This window comes from Crocodylus porosus, unplaced genomic scaffold (assembly GCF_001723895.1).
Source record: "Crocodylus porosus isolate Cpor-Errol unplaced genomic scaffold, CroPor_comp1, whole genome shotgun sequence".
Lineage (NCBI taxonomy): Eukaryota > Metazoa > Chordata > Crocodylia > Crocodylidae > Crocodylus > Crocodylus porosus.
Window position 1 is genome coordinate 40,802,864 of NW_017728915.1, and position 15,886 is coordinate 40,818,749.

A 15,886-nucleotide genomic window follows, 5' to 3' on the forward strand; every position below is an offset into this window, starting at 1 on the left:
CCCTTGCACTTCCCCGCGTAGTCCCCACCTTCCGGTCTCTGCTCCTGCAAGTCCCTCTGCTGCGGTGCCAGCAATGCTTTGTGCCTCATCTGGCGAGCGCTGGGGGGAGCCTGGAGTTTTGGTTGACATAAGAATCAGACTTTTCATGTGTTGTTTGCCATCTTTGTAAGCTCTTCAATGCATAGACCTCTGTAATTGAAAGTTAGGGCCATACATAGCAGAACAAGCCCTCATCCTAATTGAGGCCTCTGGGTACCGTGATGTAAATATTTAATTAACAAATCAGCTGTTCAGAGTCGCAGCAGGCTGGAAGGTATGCCGCGGCAGCGGAGGAACAAGTCCAGTTGACTGTTCCCAAGGCCTTACTTTCAAAAGCCAGAGGAGAAAGGTCTGTGCAGAAGTGCACTTGCAAATATCTGTGTCCTGACTTCCATCTGTGTACGATCGTGTTATTTATCAAATATGGGTTTGAAAAAATCCTGTAGGGCAACAGGCGATGTACAATCCTGTTAGTGTGGCTACAGCGTCTCATTAGAAGGAATGGGACCTTTGGGGAATAGGGAATGTAAACGGACAGTGTTTCAGAAAGAAACATCCTAACCATATATTATTAACACAAAAAGGAACAAATATGCAGTAATGCTGCCATGTTAGACAAGGAAATTCCATTTCGGTGAGGCTTGAGCTCTGCTCTCATGGCTGCTTATGTCACGAGACTCCCGCAATGGCATGATTGCCTTGGATTTATTCTTTGATATTAATGTATGTCGTGCGCTCTCCTTCTGGACTCGGAGAAAGTGGCTGCACTGGGCGAAGCTGGGTGAGGGCTCGACCTGGCGGCTACAGGACCGCTCTTGCCACCTCAGCCGGAGCAGGAGGGAGAAGGCTCCAAAACATGTGGGAATAAGAAGGAATGAGGTAGCCCTGTGGCCTCTCTGAGCACGGGATCTCCAAAAACCAGCAGTTCCTTCAAGGAGCCCCTGAACAATTGCAGCATCTTGCCCAGCTCCGTCATAAGCAGCTGTAGCCACAGAGAAGGCGGCCGGACTTCACTCTGTGGGCTAACGTTCGGTGCAAAGTTTTGTGATCCTGCGCGGGTCATTCCTAGAATATTTTTGGAGGAGGTCTGAAGGACCTTTTTACTGGAGAGGAAGCCCCCTCTATTGCCGTGGGATCTCAGCTGCCAGCAGACCAGGGGAGTGTGGCGTTGTAGCGCGGCTGAAAAGTTCGCCAAGGCTGGCTGCTGAGCTAGGAGGAAGGGATTTTTTTTTCCTAATCAATGGAGATGGCAAAAACCCTGCTGTAAATTTCTAAGGCAGGTGGCGAGCTGGTTTACGGAATGCAGGGAGATGAGAACCTCGGGCTTACGGAAAGCAGCATGAATTAATAATCATTTAATTGGCTCCTCCATTATGTTGCTGGGTTGGGAGATGGAAGTTTAGATGAAGGGGCTGTCAGTGGTACTTTAGCTGAGAGAGTCTGATGGTTGAAAGGTGGGGGGTGGCGACTGCCTTTGGCCTCCCACAAGGATCAAGTATAGCTGGCTCTTTGGGACCCTCCAGGCTCGCTGACAGACAGGCGCACGCTTCTCAGGGACGCTTTACCCTGTAAGACGGAGGAGGAAGAAAATCCTCCACGCCGCTGAAAAGCAAGTCACGGCAGGAGCCAGCAACAGGAGTGGCCCTCGGCAGCCTGTCTTGCAGCCACGCCGGTCCTTTCCTGCGTGGTGGTGAAATGTTTATTTTCAGTCTTTCTTTCTACGTGCATTGAAGTTAACAGGCCTGACGCTGATTCTTCAAATGCTTCTGGTCCTTTAACTCTTTAAAGGGGCCCATCTCCATACACATTCCCCTGGACTCGGGGCACCTGTCACCTTGGTTCATTTCTTCCAGGAATCCTGCTCTCTTCCCAAATGCCAGCCGTGGCACAGGTCTGTGCTGCATCCCTTCTGCAGCAGAGACTTGGAGGAAAGTGAGAACTAAGTTTTTCGGCTTGTTCTGGGCCACAGAGTCCAGCCCACGCGCGGATCTGTGGGCCGTGCAGTCTGCAGGGTGTGCTGGCAAGTAATGCTGCCTGTCTCTTTGGAGAGTCCTTCACTCCTCTGTTGCGGACACTTCCATCGACTCCACAGTAGCGGACCATGAGATCATTTGTGTACTCAGCTGCGACAGAGTAGACTCGTTTGGTTGTTGGCCAGCAGGAAGCCGTGGTCCCACTGTTGGTAGCCCAATGGGTGTTTTTACCTTTAAAAGGACCCTTAGCACTAGCGTTCCAGCATGTTTTCAGACAGTGCTGAAAGCGTAGCCACTCATGCCTCTCCCCCCTGCTCTGGAGTAGGCAGGCATTCATATTGCTGCTTTAGAGAGATCAAGGTTTACGGGCCAGATCAGCTGCATGTCACAGCTGGGGAAAGTGAATGGATGTGTTTGAATTGCCCTTCGCTTTCCCCGATTCCGGGATTAGCGCCAGCCTGGTGTGCTGCACAAGTCAGAGTGATGGGGAGGGGTCACCTGGAGGCCCCAGACCCACGTCCAGCCAGATACCCTGCACTGCCTGCAAAGGAGAGGCTGCTGAGGGCCACCCTGTTCAACAGGAGTCTCCAAAAGCAGGTTGCATAGTCTGTAGGGAAGCCCCATGCCCACAGGCAATGTGGAGCTGCCAGCTCAGCCCAGGAGTCTAGATCCATCCCTGGAGGTTTTAAAGACCCGGGTAGACAAAGCCTTGGCTGGGATGATATAGCTGGTCCTGGTCCTGGTCCTGGTCCTGCTCGGAGCAGGGGGTTGGACTAGAAGTGACCTCCTGAGCTCCCTTCCAGCCCTCGTTGTCTCTGATTCTTGATCCAGTTTGGCCAACGTAGGATGCATGCTTCAGACAGCTGCAGCTTGATGTTCAGAGTTGCTGGGGGTTCACAACACCAGACTGACGTCAGAGAGAATTGCTTTTGTTCAACACCTCCACGAACAAAGTCCCATCAAGGCTCCCAAAAATGACCGACTACTTCTGAAAATGCAGTTGTTAGCAACATGTCCAGGGTTGCAAACGCACGGAGTTAGAGGCACCACCTAGACGAGAGCCCGGGGCCGCCTCTTGTCTGGGAGGCACTACCCCAAGTCTTGCTGTTGAAGGAGAGGAGGTCACGTTTTGGAAGTTTCTAAAAGCTTGTTTTTACCATGCATTGGCTCTGAAACAGTGATTTGTTTTTCTGACACATCCAGTTGTGCCAGTATTTGGCCCTTGCTTTGTTTATAAAGCAGTTGGGTTCTTAGACTTGGAAAAGTGTCGATAGCAACTTCCCCATAGCTGCATTAATCATTCTTTCACCGCAGCATGGTCCTTGTTCCCCTGTCGTGTGCCGTGTTGGCGATTTCCACCTGTAACTCTCAGTAGCACTAATCAGTAGTTTCGTAGAATAACCGAGATTCAGAGCCTTGACACACAAGTTGATGGATACAGAGCCCAGAGAGTTCCTCCCAAAACCACGCAGCAGACCAAATTCCCAGCCCAAGCTGAGCAATGTGCTGTGCAGGGATCCTAAATCTTGGAGGAGCCGGTTGTTCGAGCCTCTAGCAACAGGGAAGGGAGCGTAGCTCGTGCTAGTCCCTAGCCACACGCAGACGCGGCTTGGGGATCGTCAGCCTGACTCCGTACTGATGCCCGACTTCCTGATTGTGGTTGACATTTTAAAGTCTGAGGTCAAATGGAGGAGTGGACCATGTCAGCAGTAGTTAACCTCCTTATTGGGTCTGCTCTGCTCACATTGCACAAAGATCAACCAAGGTAATTTAGCACTGGATCGTCCTCTACCTGCTGCGGCAAATGGGCTCTTGCTAGGGATTCTCTGTGTCCGTCTTCTTGCGGTGGGGGCTCATCAAACACAGCCTGCCCCTTGGTGCTGTTTGCCTCCAGTGCTTTCAGTCAGATGTGAATTGCTGTTTTCCTCTGTCAGGGGGTGGGAAATATAGGCAGCTTTCACCTGCAGACTTGATACCCCATTTTGTACCGTGCGATGATACTGTTATTGGGGAGGAAAAGAAGTAAATTTCAGATGTGTAGAAACCTTTTTAATGCATTTCCAGCTGTAACCCACAAGGGAGATTTTAGATTCGGGTAGCAAGCGTAGACCTGGAGTCCATCTCTCTCGCAGGGAGCAGAATGGTGCTGTGTTTTGACGTCTGTAGATTTACCGCGATAGCATTGACATATTCTGTGCTAATAAACTGCAGGGTTGGCCTCCTCTTGGCAGGACGAGCAGCAGAAAGGTCTTAGTCCCAGCCCTGGGGCTAGGACTAAGCACGCTGTGCTTTTCCAGGTGTGGACTTCAGTTGGACCCGGGTGCATTAGAAACAGGGCGCTGGGGAGACATGTCTGGGGTGCAGCAGGACAGGAGTGGCGTGCGTTGACAGAGCCACCGGATGAAACCCTGAGCTGTTACTCTGGCCACTTGGACCGGGTCAGGAGCCCCACTGTTCATCAGGTCCCACGAGAGCAGCATGAAGTCTCTTAATTTTTTTTTCTCCATTTGTAGTATCTGACTTCCATTTCCTGGAGGTGGTTTCATGCTCTCTGTATTGTAAATACTGCTTAGAGCTGGGGTTTGGAGGAGGAGAGGATGGAGGCTAGATGCGTGGATTGTATTTCTGGCTTGCACGAGGCACGTTTTTCAATAAATCCCACCCTGGTCGCTGTGCAAGGGTCTTCGATATGGGAATAGCATACCTGAGCTGTGCTCCGGTTGCATCTTCTGAGCGTGGCTGTAGACAGTCCCACAACAAAGCTCGGGCGCAGGGCGTGGGGGAGCCAGCCTGAGAACGGTGCAGCACCTAGTTAATCGGCAGCCAATCCATCATGTTAAATATCCAGCTGTCATGTATTACCTTTCAAGTGAAAATGAATAACTCCCATTAAGAACGAAATGGGTTTGAAGTCGATTCAAGACAGATTAAAGTACTGTTATGAATGTGTGTTTGGGGGGGCTCTGTAATATACTTGTCCTTATAGTTTTTAAATAATAGATGTCCTACAAACTAGCGTACTCCAGGCTACCAAGCCACGGGGTTAAAGGTCACCCACTGGGCATTCTGGGAAGCGTACCAACTTCCTGGAATAATTTCTAAGCAGGTTCTGGTTTTGTTCGCTGTTTTTGACTTCAAGGAATAAAAATTGGTTTTTCATTAACGGGTTCTGGTTTGCATCCAGCACAACTTGGCGTCTGTGTCCAAACAGTCTCTACGTGAACAGCAGCCCACATTGTGCTGCCCAGCTGCACGGGGATTTCGGTGGGACTGCCCGCTGTGGTGTCCCACCAGGCCCCGCAGCCCTCTCCAGGATCGGGGCCTCCTTCCACGCTGACCTCCAGCTGCCACCGGTCAAAGAAAGTGGGACCAATCCCACGACCCAGGCGTGAATCTTCGTGTCGTGCTGTTGTGGTCCTTGATTGACTTGCACACCATCATATTGCACGGTGCTTGCTGCACTGTCTGGGACCCTCCGCACGCTCAGGGTGGCAGTGTGAATCCTGCTTTTGACCCATATGCATCCACCTGCCTGTGGAAGGGGTTAGAAAACCCAGCCAAATGTTCTCAGGTGTAAACGCCAGGGAAGATGCCTCTCCGTCTACTGGCTTGTAATCTGGTTTGAGCATGCCCAAGTGGGCGAGTGTGATTTTTTTTTTTTTTTTTTTTTTTTTTCTGTTTATAGCAAAGAATCCGTCACGGTGCCCTTATTTCTTAGTGCCAGTAATGGGAGATAGCAAGAAGGAAATGCTCAGGTTCTCTCAGCAAGTGTGGTAAGATGCAGGTTAGCCCAGAAGTTCATCCTCTCTCAAATCCTGTGCATGCATTGTGAGAAAATGGAAGAGTACAAATGGAATTACTGATGTTTGCATCCAGTGTAAACCTCTTTGGGGATGTCATAATGCAAATCTATCTTTCTTTCTTTTTTTTTTTGTGTTGCAGCACCAGCAGCCAGCCAGGCAGAAAAGGAGCTGACAGAGTCCCCAGCATCCTCCAAACGCATGTCATTTCCCAGCAGCTCTGAATCACCTCTGTCCTCTAAATGGTCAAAAACTTCAGAGGAGACCAAACCGGAGCAGGTGAGGCACAGGAGGGAAGCAGTACTTGCTGGAAAGCTGTAAACACCTAGAGGCAGTTGATTTGCTTTGTAGGTGTCGGGAGCAAAAAAGGAAAATAAAATTAGGTGATGATGAAGAGGTGATGATTGGATGGTGGGAAAAAGGCACAGGTTATTACTGGAGTGGAGCGATAAGGAAGGAGAAAGTGAGTGGTGACTATGGCAGTCGCGTGCTTTAGTCAGTGCGGTGTGTATCGTCTCACCCTGCAGATGTACCAGTGTCCGTACTGCAAGTACAGTAACACAGATGTGAACCGGCTGCGGGTCCATGCCATGACCCAGCACTCGGTGCAGCCCATGCTCCGCTGCCCGCTCTGCCAGGACATGCTCAACAACAAGATCCATCTGCAGCTGCACCTCACACACCTGCACAGCGTGTCACCTGACTGCGTGGAGAAACTCATCATGACGGTAAGTGTCTGGGCATCTGAGGGCAGCTGCTGCCTCCCCTGGGAAGCAAGGCGGTTTCAGCATTGCCAGATGCCACAGACCAGTGCTGTAATGCGTGGGAGCAGGCAGCTTCCTGCTCCAGCCAGAGCTGTGGCTGCTTGCATTTTCCCACCCTGTGCTGTGCTGGCTGTGGAGACCAGCGCTCTGCGGGGTTCTGCACCGTCAGGGAACTGGATTAAAGGAGAAATCTCTTCCTCGGAGACCCCAGGGCAGTTATTCAATAAAAACACCCCCTTAACAATCACTGAAGAGGATCAACTTCTGGGAGATGCACCCATTGATCTGTGAGTGAGTTGTTCCCAAGTGCTGCTGTGTCCACACATGCTTGCCAAACAGGCTAGCCAGGGTCATTAGAGTAACAGATTGCAGGAAATCAGGGATCAGGTTTCTGTTTAAAACGCAGTTTTGGGAAGTGGTATGATTGCTTCCCTTCTCAGGCTTGTCCTGAGCACAGGCTGGGACTGTCGTGGGATTCGGTGCTGTGACGAATGTCACACTCTGTGCTCCAGTCATTTATCCAAGATCATTATCAGGGGAGTAAATGGTACATCTGCTCTGTTGCTTCTGTGAGAAATTGGCAGTCAGTCCAAAGCGGCAATATTTGTCCTGTGTAACAGGTTACTTTTTTTATGGGTTGTTTTAACAACAGTGGAGACAGCCTGCAGCTGGCACAGGTGAGGTGGAATACTGCATGGCTATAGAGGCCCTTAAAGTCACTGGTTAAAACGCCAGTGTTTAAATTTGCATCAAAACCTGTAGTTCAGAATGGAGCCATTTTTGTGATGCTCTCCCCAGGGTGGCTGTACCGTCACGTGGCTGTCTGTCTGCACCAGTGCCATTTCTCCACACCCATAGCGAAAGCCTGAGGTCAGTTGAGTATGGTGCGGTACCAAGATGTTCATGTCAAACTTCTTTTCTTTTCTCTCTTCTGCATTGCTGCTGTAGGTGTCAGACCTGGGAGTCCTGCTCTCACGTGGTCTCTGATGGAGGCTTTTCTCCAGCTAACTTGAGAAGGAAGTTGTCTTTACAGCACATGGTGGGAAATGTCTGTAGCTTCAGCAGATCCTCTTTTTCTGAGTGACAGTCAGTGGTGGACTAGCTAAAAGGGACTTCTCCCCTACATGGGTGTGCAGGTCTTGCACAGTGGTTGAGCTATAGATCCGTGGGCCTAGAGATCTCTGCAGCTTCCCGACCTGTGGTGGAGGCCAGCAGGAGATGCCCAGATTTCCCCCAAGATGTTTTCTTCGTGCAGTGTATACTACATATTTCGGGCTAATGCTCTTTTCCTCTCTCCAGTGCCAGGTTTAAATGCAGGCACAATTAGAGGCACACTTTAGAAGACAGCCTCTAAATCCTGCCTGCAATTAGGACATAACTGGATTTCTAAATTGCGTTGTTTGTGAGTGCAGTTTTAGAAGCCAGGTTTTCCACCTCTAGCATTTGGCTTGGTCTGCCTAAAACGAAAAGGATACAAGTTGCTTTTTGCTTCCCATTCCCCGTCATCCTGTTCCCATCCTGATTTTCCTTGTTTCTCATGTGGACTTGCTGCTTTTCTTAGCTGTGAAGAATGGAGGGACCCCTGAAGTCAGTCGGGCATGCTGTATTCAAATTGACACGTGCCAGCCAGCAACTGGATAAGAGTGCCTTATCACCCTGAGATACAGCCTTCTCCCAACCATTTTCGAGCGCCTGTGCAAGGGAGAAGCCCTGATGTACCTGTATCGGTTTCAGAAGTGATTTGGTTAGGTCCGTGCAACTCGTGCATAGGAAGGGCCTGTCCTGGGGCATGTTCAGGCCTTCTGCCAAGATTGGGAAAGAAAGGCCGGGCCCTGCTGCTTGTCTTGGCTTATATGGACGTTCCCCTGAGGCTGTGCCCTGTGGTCTGGGGGCATTGCCCTTGGGAGGGGGGGGTTGTGCTTTGAATCGAACCAGGCAGATGCGGTCCTGTGCTCCGTGAGACACGCCGGGAGAGCAGCGTCCCCAGCGCAATCCCCATCTCGGCCTGCCGCGGCTGGCTCTCTGTGCCGCTGCGGGGAAGTCGCGGCCCTGGTCCCTTCCGACGCGTTTGGAGGAGGCTCCAGTTAATAACACCTTATCAGACGCCTCGCAGGAACCTGCGGTGTCTAATATGTCTGTTGCCATAGTAACGGCTGCTGGCGTACGCTCCGCATCTCCGATCTGCGCTTCTCAGGCCCCTGCGCCTCGCGGCGGCGGCAGCCCGGTGCCTGTCCCGTGGGAGCGGTCCCTCCCCTCCCCTCCGAGCTCGCGCTCCCCGCGTGCCCTGCCCTGCCCGCCGCTTGGCCGGAGAGGCGTCCCAAGCAGAGGAGCGTGCGGCGGCCCTGACGCCCGGGAAGACAGCGCCACGGCGGGGGTCACGTGGGCAGCAGAGCTCCCCGAATCTCTCCCGCGCGCCCTGCGAGTCCAGGAGGGCGGGAAGCCGGGCAGCTCCGGCCCGTCCCCGTGACACGAAGCGGTTGCGCACATGTGGCACGTTTACGTCGGTGGCATTTTGGCTGCTCAAAGCCCGTCTAATCGTTGTCTTCCTGCATAACGGCCACTTCTCTGCTCGCGGGCCTGCGCCGCTTCGGCAGAGAGCTCCTTAATGAGGGTGAAGTGCAGTTCGCGGCGGCCGCCGATTGACAAGACTGATGGGCTCCCAATAGAAGAAGGGCCTGCTCACCCAGCGGCCTGCCGAGATGGGGAATTTCCCTCCCCCTCGGCTTCCTTCATCTCTCCGCGCTTTCCTCTCCCCCTCCATTTAATCCTGTGTCAGTTTTCCTCTCCCGTGTTTAAGGTGTCTTTCCAGTGTTTCCTGTTTCCAGCTGTCTTTTCATCTCTCTCCTCTCCCGCTCCCCAAGTAATTCTTTCCTATCTCTGCCATCCTCACTTCTCTCTCGCTGTCTTTACAGTCTTTTCTCCGTTTCCATTGTCTCTTCTTATTGCTCTCTCCCTTCTGCTGTCATTCAATTTTTCTCTCTCCCTCCCTCTCGCCCCCTCTTCCTCCCCCCTTTCCCTCTTACTCTGTGTCTCATTCTCCATCTCGGATGAAGGTAATGAAAATAATCGGGCTTCATTAATTCTGAGCCCTGTGAGATGATAGCCATTTGGAGCCATGTTTGCCAATTAGATGGTCTAAATTAGAAGTGACCTTGGTATACTGCCATCGCTTTGCCTCTCTGAGTCTAATGAAGCTTTTCACTCCAGCACCCTCTCTCTCTCTCTCTCTCTCTCTCTCTCTCTCTTTGTAATGGAAATTACCTCCTTTGTCTGGTCCGGGAACCTTGCATTGCATGTGCATTCCCCCTGGTTGCATGGACATAGGGGGAGTAATGTATTTCCTCAGACCCTTTCAAGAGATTTTATTTTTAAAGCTAAATGTGTCCAGCCATTTTGGGGAAGCCATGAAGAGCAGCCTGGAGCCTCCCTGGGATCGGTCCCATGCCCCAGGCAGGCGCGGGGAAGGCACAGGTGAGGCACTAAAGACCAGGCTGTTGTCACTGCTCAGCGGTGGGCCGTTGGCTGCGGGCTCTCCCAGACCCGTGTTGTGCAGCCAGAGTCAGTATAGAGAGGGTGCCTTTGGCACGGACACACTGCCTTACAAGACAGACCTGCCGAAGCTGGCCGCAGAGGACAGCTCAGGCCTGGGATGGATCGGGGCTGTCTAAAAACCCAAGCGAGGTGCTTTGCTGAAGCCTAGGGAGCTCGGCAGCGGGGGGAACGTGAGAGAGCAATGATTCGCTGCCATTTAGCAAAGCCAGCACTGCTGGCAGGGCACTAGCTGCACCCAGCCCCACGCGCCAGCACCTGGATCCCACGGCACGGTCCCTCGCCTGCCTGTCCGTTTCAGCAGGGCTCGTCCTTCCAGCAGCTGCCGGAGTCTCCCCACGGAGGAGCAAACGCACCCCCAGGTTGCAGGGGATATTTAAGACAGGCAGGGGCAGACCCCAGCCTCTGACTGACATTTCCCTCTCCTCACAGTTATGTCGTGATTTCTGCGGCTTTGCTGCTGCCACCCCAAGAGTGGCTGCATCTCTGTGAATTTACCTAGGAGTCAGTTTTGTTGCTCTGGCTGGTAAAGGGGCCTTTAGCGCTTCCAAGGGAAGGGCGCCGCGTGTGCGTGAGTGTTGTTACGTTGAGGTTTTCCGAACTCCGAGCTCTGTATGTGCTGCATCCTAGCTGCCGAGGTGCAGATTTAACCTGCCAGGAAATGGAGCTAGCCCGATCTTCCCATTCATGCAGCAAGTCTGCGCTGGCGGCGAGAACGGAGAGGGTGACCTGACGGCTCTTCCCCATCTTTAATTTCTATTATACAAAAATTCCTCGCTTCAGACAGGGAGGTCAAGAGAGTGACCCAGCTCAAGGGGACCATTCATATCCTGCTCAATAGCATTGTATGGAAGGATGACCTCTGAGAGACCTGGGAAATGTTAGCATGTGCTCCTCCGGGACATGTGCCGTGGCTCCTGCAGGCTGCAGTCAGGTTAGGAACTCGAGAGTTATTTTCTAGAGCCTAAAGGTTCGTGCCTGCTGCCTGACAGCACAGACCACCACTTGCCCCAGCCCAGGGCACCATGGTCTGTGTCCAGTGTGGCAAACGGAGTGTGGGGAAGAACTGAGGCAGGCGGTGAAGGGAGTGGAGAGAAGCTGCAAGCGCTTTGGGACAAGGACTCTCTTTTTGCTCTGCTTTGCAGCGCCTTGCACAGCTCCCCGACTGAGGCTCTTGGTATCGTAAATAACAATATAAGTAAGGTCTGTGGTTAGAACAGGCTGACACAGCTACACAGCCTATATCCTGTGTATTGCTGTTACTAATGGCTCATATGGGCTTGCATGTTGTGGATGTGCGAAAGCAGTCTTAAATGGAGCAGAGCAGCACTGGGGACCAGGGAGAGCCGATACCCAAGTCGCGGTCTTCCTCTGGCTTGCCCAGGGAAGTGATGAGCTGTGACTGCGTGAGACCTACACCTGAGTGAGCTTACCCTGCACTGGGGGTAAATGCAACTCTCTCTCTCTTTAAATATGTCATGAGTGTGTCATACATCACATAATGTGGGGTCCGGATGATCACGGGATCATGTGAGGCTGTCAGCCAGCACGCGGCACCGTGCAGTTCTCCTGTTCACGTCTGCTCCAGAAGCAGCTGCAGTGTCCTAGGTACTTCCCATGCACGCGTCCACGTGTGCGTGCACAGAGGGAGCCTGTCCCTGCTCCTCAGGTTAACAGTGTAAAAAGACAAAGCGGTGGAAGGGGGAGCCTTACAGAAGTGACCAGGGCAGTGTGCGACCCTCTCACTGTTCTTGCTCGGGCAGCTCCTTTGCCCAGTGAGACTGGCTGGGCACGGGGGGGCGCTAGCTCAAGTGTGCTAACTTTGTCGGTGACTGAAGGGGGGCGACTGGGCCTGGAGCCACACAGAGACCCTCGCTTTTAGCACCTCTGGCCACTGACCCCCGTGCATGGTTTTCTGGCACACCTGTAGGCGCCTTACGTGCACATCTGGAATGTCTTTGTGCTCTTCCAGGCTTTTGCCTGTTTGCCTCTGGGGAATCATCTGCCTGCACCAGTTTCATTTACCTCCACTTGTTTTTTGGTGGAGGGAGGGTGGGAGGAGACGCAGGGGCTGAGCTCTGCTACGGAGATGCAGGTAGATAAAGGTAATTACTTAAACACAGATAGGGCAGGACTTCTGGGTTTGGAGGCCTGGATTAAGATGCAGAGGAGCATGTGGGGTTGATGATTATATTTCGGGGAGAGTTAATTGACGGAAGGTGAAGGCAGACAAAGAACCGCTGCTTACTGCCTTCTTGAATCCCAATCAGGAATTATGATTAAAGACGCGTCGAGACAACAGAGGCCTGATGAATTGGTGTCTTTTTTTTTTTCTTTTTTGCCGTCATTCACACTTGATTGACTTCAACCTTTCAAGTGCAAAAGTCTCTCTTTTCCATTATTATTCATAGCCATCTGAGTTTTTCTAATTAAAGTGTATGAAAACAATTACTGATCCATCGTACTGAGTCTGTTAGTAGCGATGACTGCCTTACTGTAATGCGTATAAAAAGCCCACAGTTTTCTATAATGATGTGCAGTTGAGGTGTTAGATAATTTTATTCTTTTTCTACTCTGCTGGGGGGGGCGTTAATTTCTCATAATTTATTTTTCATAATTCCTAAAGATCTGGGAAAGCACTTTCCCTGCTGATAAAACCGAGAGGGACAGCTCCTCTTTCTGTCTGTCCTTTCTGCTTCCCACCTCGTTCCCCCTTCTTGGTGTTTGGTTACTATAAATTAATCAGTGGCCTTTCACTTCTTGGTGACTCACTACCCACAGCCATCTGAATGCTTTCTGCTGGGAAAAAAGGTGGGTTGAGTTTGGTGTTCTCAGCCCCTTTCTATGTGATTTTGGCAGCGGCAGGTGCCTTTTCATGAGGGTCCAGATGCCTGGAGCACAAATGGCTGCGCTGGTGGCTCCCTCGCTCACCTGCTCTGCACCTGCTCTAGCAGCGAGCGCGGCTCGCAGCACACCTTGGCCAGGCTGCCTGCCGTCCCGGTCCCTCCGCTCAGACCTCTGTGTCTGCGACTCTGCGGGTTGGCTCCTGTTTCCTTTCACCACGGCAGGACTGGGCCCCACGATGCGGGTCTTGCACCAGTGCAGGTAGAAAGACCCCAAGTCCTGTTTAGAGGTGTTCAGTCTTTCAGCTGCAGCCTGCTAACAGTTCACAGGTCGTCCAAATCTACCATCTCTGTGCCCTCAACTCATCGCTTAACCTATGCGGTGCATCCCCTGAATACCTTGGAGGGGAGGGGAGGGGAGCCTTTTCTTTCCACAGGTAAACAAAATGGAGTATTGCAGTCTCACTCGGCCTTGCTTTTTTAGCCATCTGTAGCTGGACCAGCAGGAGACCACGAGCCCAGGGATGGCAAGAGTGTCCCCTTGGCAGGTGGGAGGAAGCTCACAGCCCGTCAGAGCTCCAGGATTATTTTCTGGCACTCATGATGAAGTGCGCGTGCTGCTGTGTGGTCGGGAGCGTTAACAGCTCTAGACCCGTCTCCTGAGTCGGTGCGGCGGGGCCGCAGGGGCCGACGAGCAGCTTGCTCTGCAGGAGGCTGCTCAGACTGATGCTGGCACCTGGTGCAGGGGGTAGCTGCTGCCTGGTCTCGATTGCAGTGCGGACTGTGGGCCGGGTGCTCAGAAGTGGCGGATGTTTTGTGGGGGCCAAGCCTGAGATCCTGTTAAGGGGCTTCATCTGTTGAGACTGAAAACTTGGCTCCTTCAGCATCTCAGGCTTGGAACTGGAGCATCCAAACGCACCATTTCCTTAGCCTTCGAATCATGGGCTGATAATGGTGATGCAGCTTTCCAGTACAATCTTGAAGAAAGCCAAGAGGAAGCTTCAGGGTTTTTTGCCATCAATCAAAGCCTGTAAAGGGTTACAGAAAGCTTTCTGTATTGCAGACAGTTTGCTGTCTCCTTTGAGTCTTTCCTTATTCATCCTTTCTCTTGTCATCTTTTTCCTTATTTGTACTTTTCCTTTCTCATGCCCCTCCTTTTCCTGCATCAGTACACTTTGAAAACAGTGCTGCAATGCTCCCTAGTTCAAGATTACAGTGTACTTTACGAGGTATGATTTAATTAGGGGCCTTATTATGTTTTCAGCAGCTTAAGGTGGGCCTTTCAACTTATCTACCTAATTGGTTGCACAAGAAGTTTCACAGCCCATGACAAAACATTGTCAGTGATCAAAGTCTGGATTCTGCATAAAGAAAAAATATTAATAATAAGATTATTCTTCAAGTGTGTAGTGCTAATTATGTCCAGAATGCAACTGTAGAAACACTTTTGACTGACGCAAGCTTTGTCTAATAAACACAAGTCTTCAGTGAGCTATGAAAAGTGACACCTCTGGCTTTGCAGTGCTGGAGCCTAATTTTGCTGCTTAAAGATTTTTAAATGTGTTCCTATTTTTGTTTTTCTTCTCTCTACCCCCATCCTCAGGTGACGACACCTGAGGTGATGATGCCCAGCAGTATGTTTCTTCCAGCATCCACTCCAGAAAGAGATGGGAACCCCAACGCTGAAGAGACGGGGAAGCAGCCTGGTTAGTGTCTGTATGAAGCCGGTGTTAGATGAATCATGTTCTTCTGGCTGGCGTGTGCATGGGGAGGCAAAGTCCTCGGTGTTGTTGCTCGCCCGAGCAGTTCACGTGCCTGTGGCTCACTCGTACTGAAGGAAGCAAGTGCCGAGGGCAGGATGTCTGAGAGATGGACGGCACATGCTTGGGTCCGAAGGGGACTCGGATCACGAGCCCCGTGTCTGAGGGCCTGATTCACGGCTCCGCCTAGTGCTGCTTGCTCTGTCTGGGCTGGGTTGTTATGTGACCAAGGTGTGGACCGGGGCGCCGCTGCACCCGGCTGGGCCCCAGCTGCCAGACAGCCCCGAGCACCCACGGGCAGCCCGCGCGCAGGAGAGCCGTCTTCAGGCTGCTCAGCTTGGTGCCATGTCCTGGCTCAGATGACTCCAAATCGGGATAGTGGGGAAGTAGCTTAAAGTCACCCCTTAAGGTTTTTGTCGAGCCCTGCTCATCTGGAGCACAGATGCAGAGCCAGTAGCCCTGGAGAAGAGGGTCCAGCTTCCTTAAAAACAGGAGCTAAAACAAATTAAAACTGAGGGACTGGAGAGCTCCGAGGCTGGTAGTGAGATCGGCAGCTGTTTACCCGCTACACCGGTCGCCTCGCCCCGTCCTGGGCCGGGTGCTTTCTGCCCTGTCTGGTGTGGATCTGAAGTCGGTCGGTTGACCTCACGGAAGCTGCTTAGCATTTCTGCTTGGTGACGGCTCAGCAGCACCAGGCTTTTAGCCATCTGCCTCCTCTTCTAGGCATATGTGACCTGAATAGAGTCCAGGTGTTCGCATCACCACAGCAGCCACTCAGCACCCTCTTAGGACGAGTCGGTGAAAAGGCCAAAGGCTAATTGGGCCACGGGGAATGAACTGCGGACCTTGTCACTGAGGCGTGGTCTCTCCCAATCGTGGCTGAGATTCATAAGCAAGGCAATTCAGGGAAGTTTGCACTGCTGCTCTCAAGTTGCAGCTGCATATCCAGCCCAGAACTACCTTGGCGGTTTTTACCCTGGCACTGTGTTGCCCTATTTGTGATAGCAGCCACCTAATTAGACCGGAGCGTTCAGTGTTACATGGCTCCAAGAAAAGGATAGTGATGTCCTGAGCTGCCTATGCAGAAACTTCTAAACTCCAGGAGGGAGGTGATAATAGTCTCTGGCCGGAGTCCCAACAGGGTAGAAGACGCTGATG

General features: G+C 52.0%; 1 protein-coding gene across 3 annotated transcripts in view; it reads left to right on the forward strand.

The window, feature by feature from the left end:
• ZFHX3 (zinc finger homeobox 3) overlaps positions 1-15,886 on the forward strand; it is a 203,031-nt gene that overhangs the window by 173,598 nt on the left and 13,547 nt on the right. For all 3 annotated transcript variants that reach the window (XM_019536092.1, XM_019536094.1, XM_019536093.1), the window contains 3 exons: positions 5,955-6,091; positions 6,340-6,540; positions 14,572-14,674. In XM_019536092.1, coding sequence (XP_019391637.1) covers positions 5,955-6,091; positions 6,340-6,540; positions 14,572-14,674 — 441 coding nt within the window. The remainder of the gene's footprint in view (positions 1-5,954; positions 6,092-6,339; positions 6,541-14,571; positions 14,675-15,886) is intronic.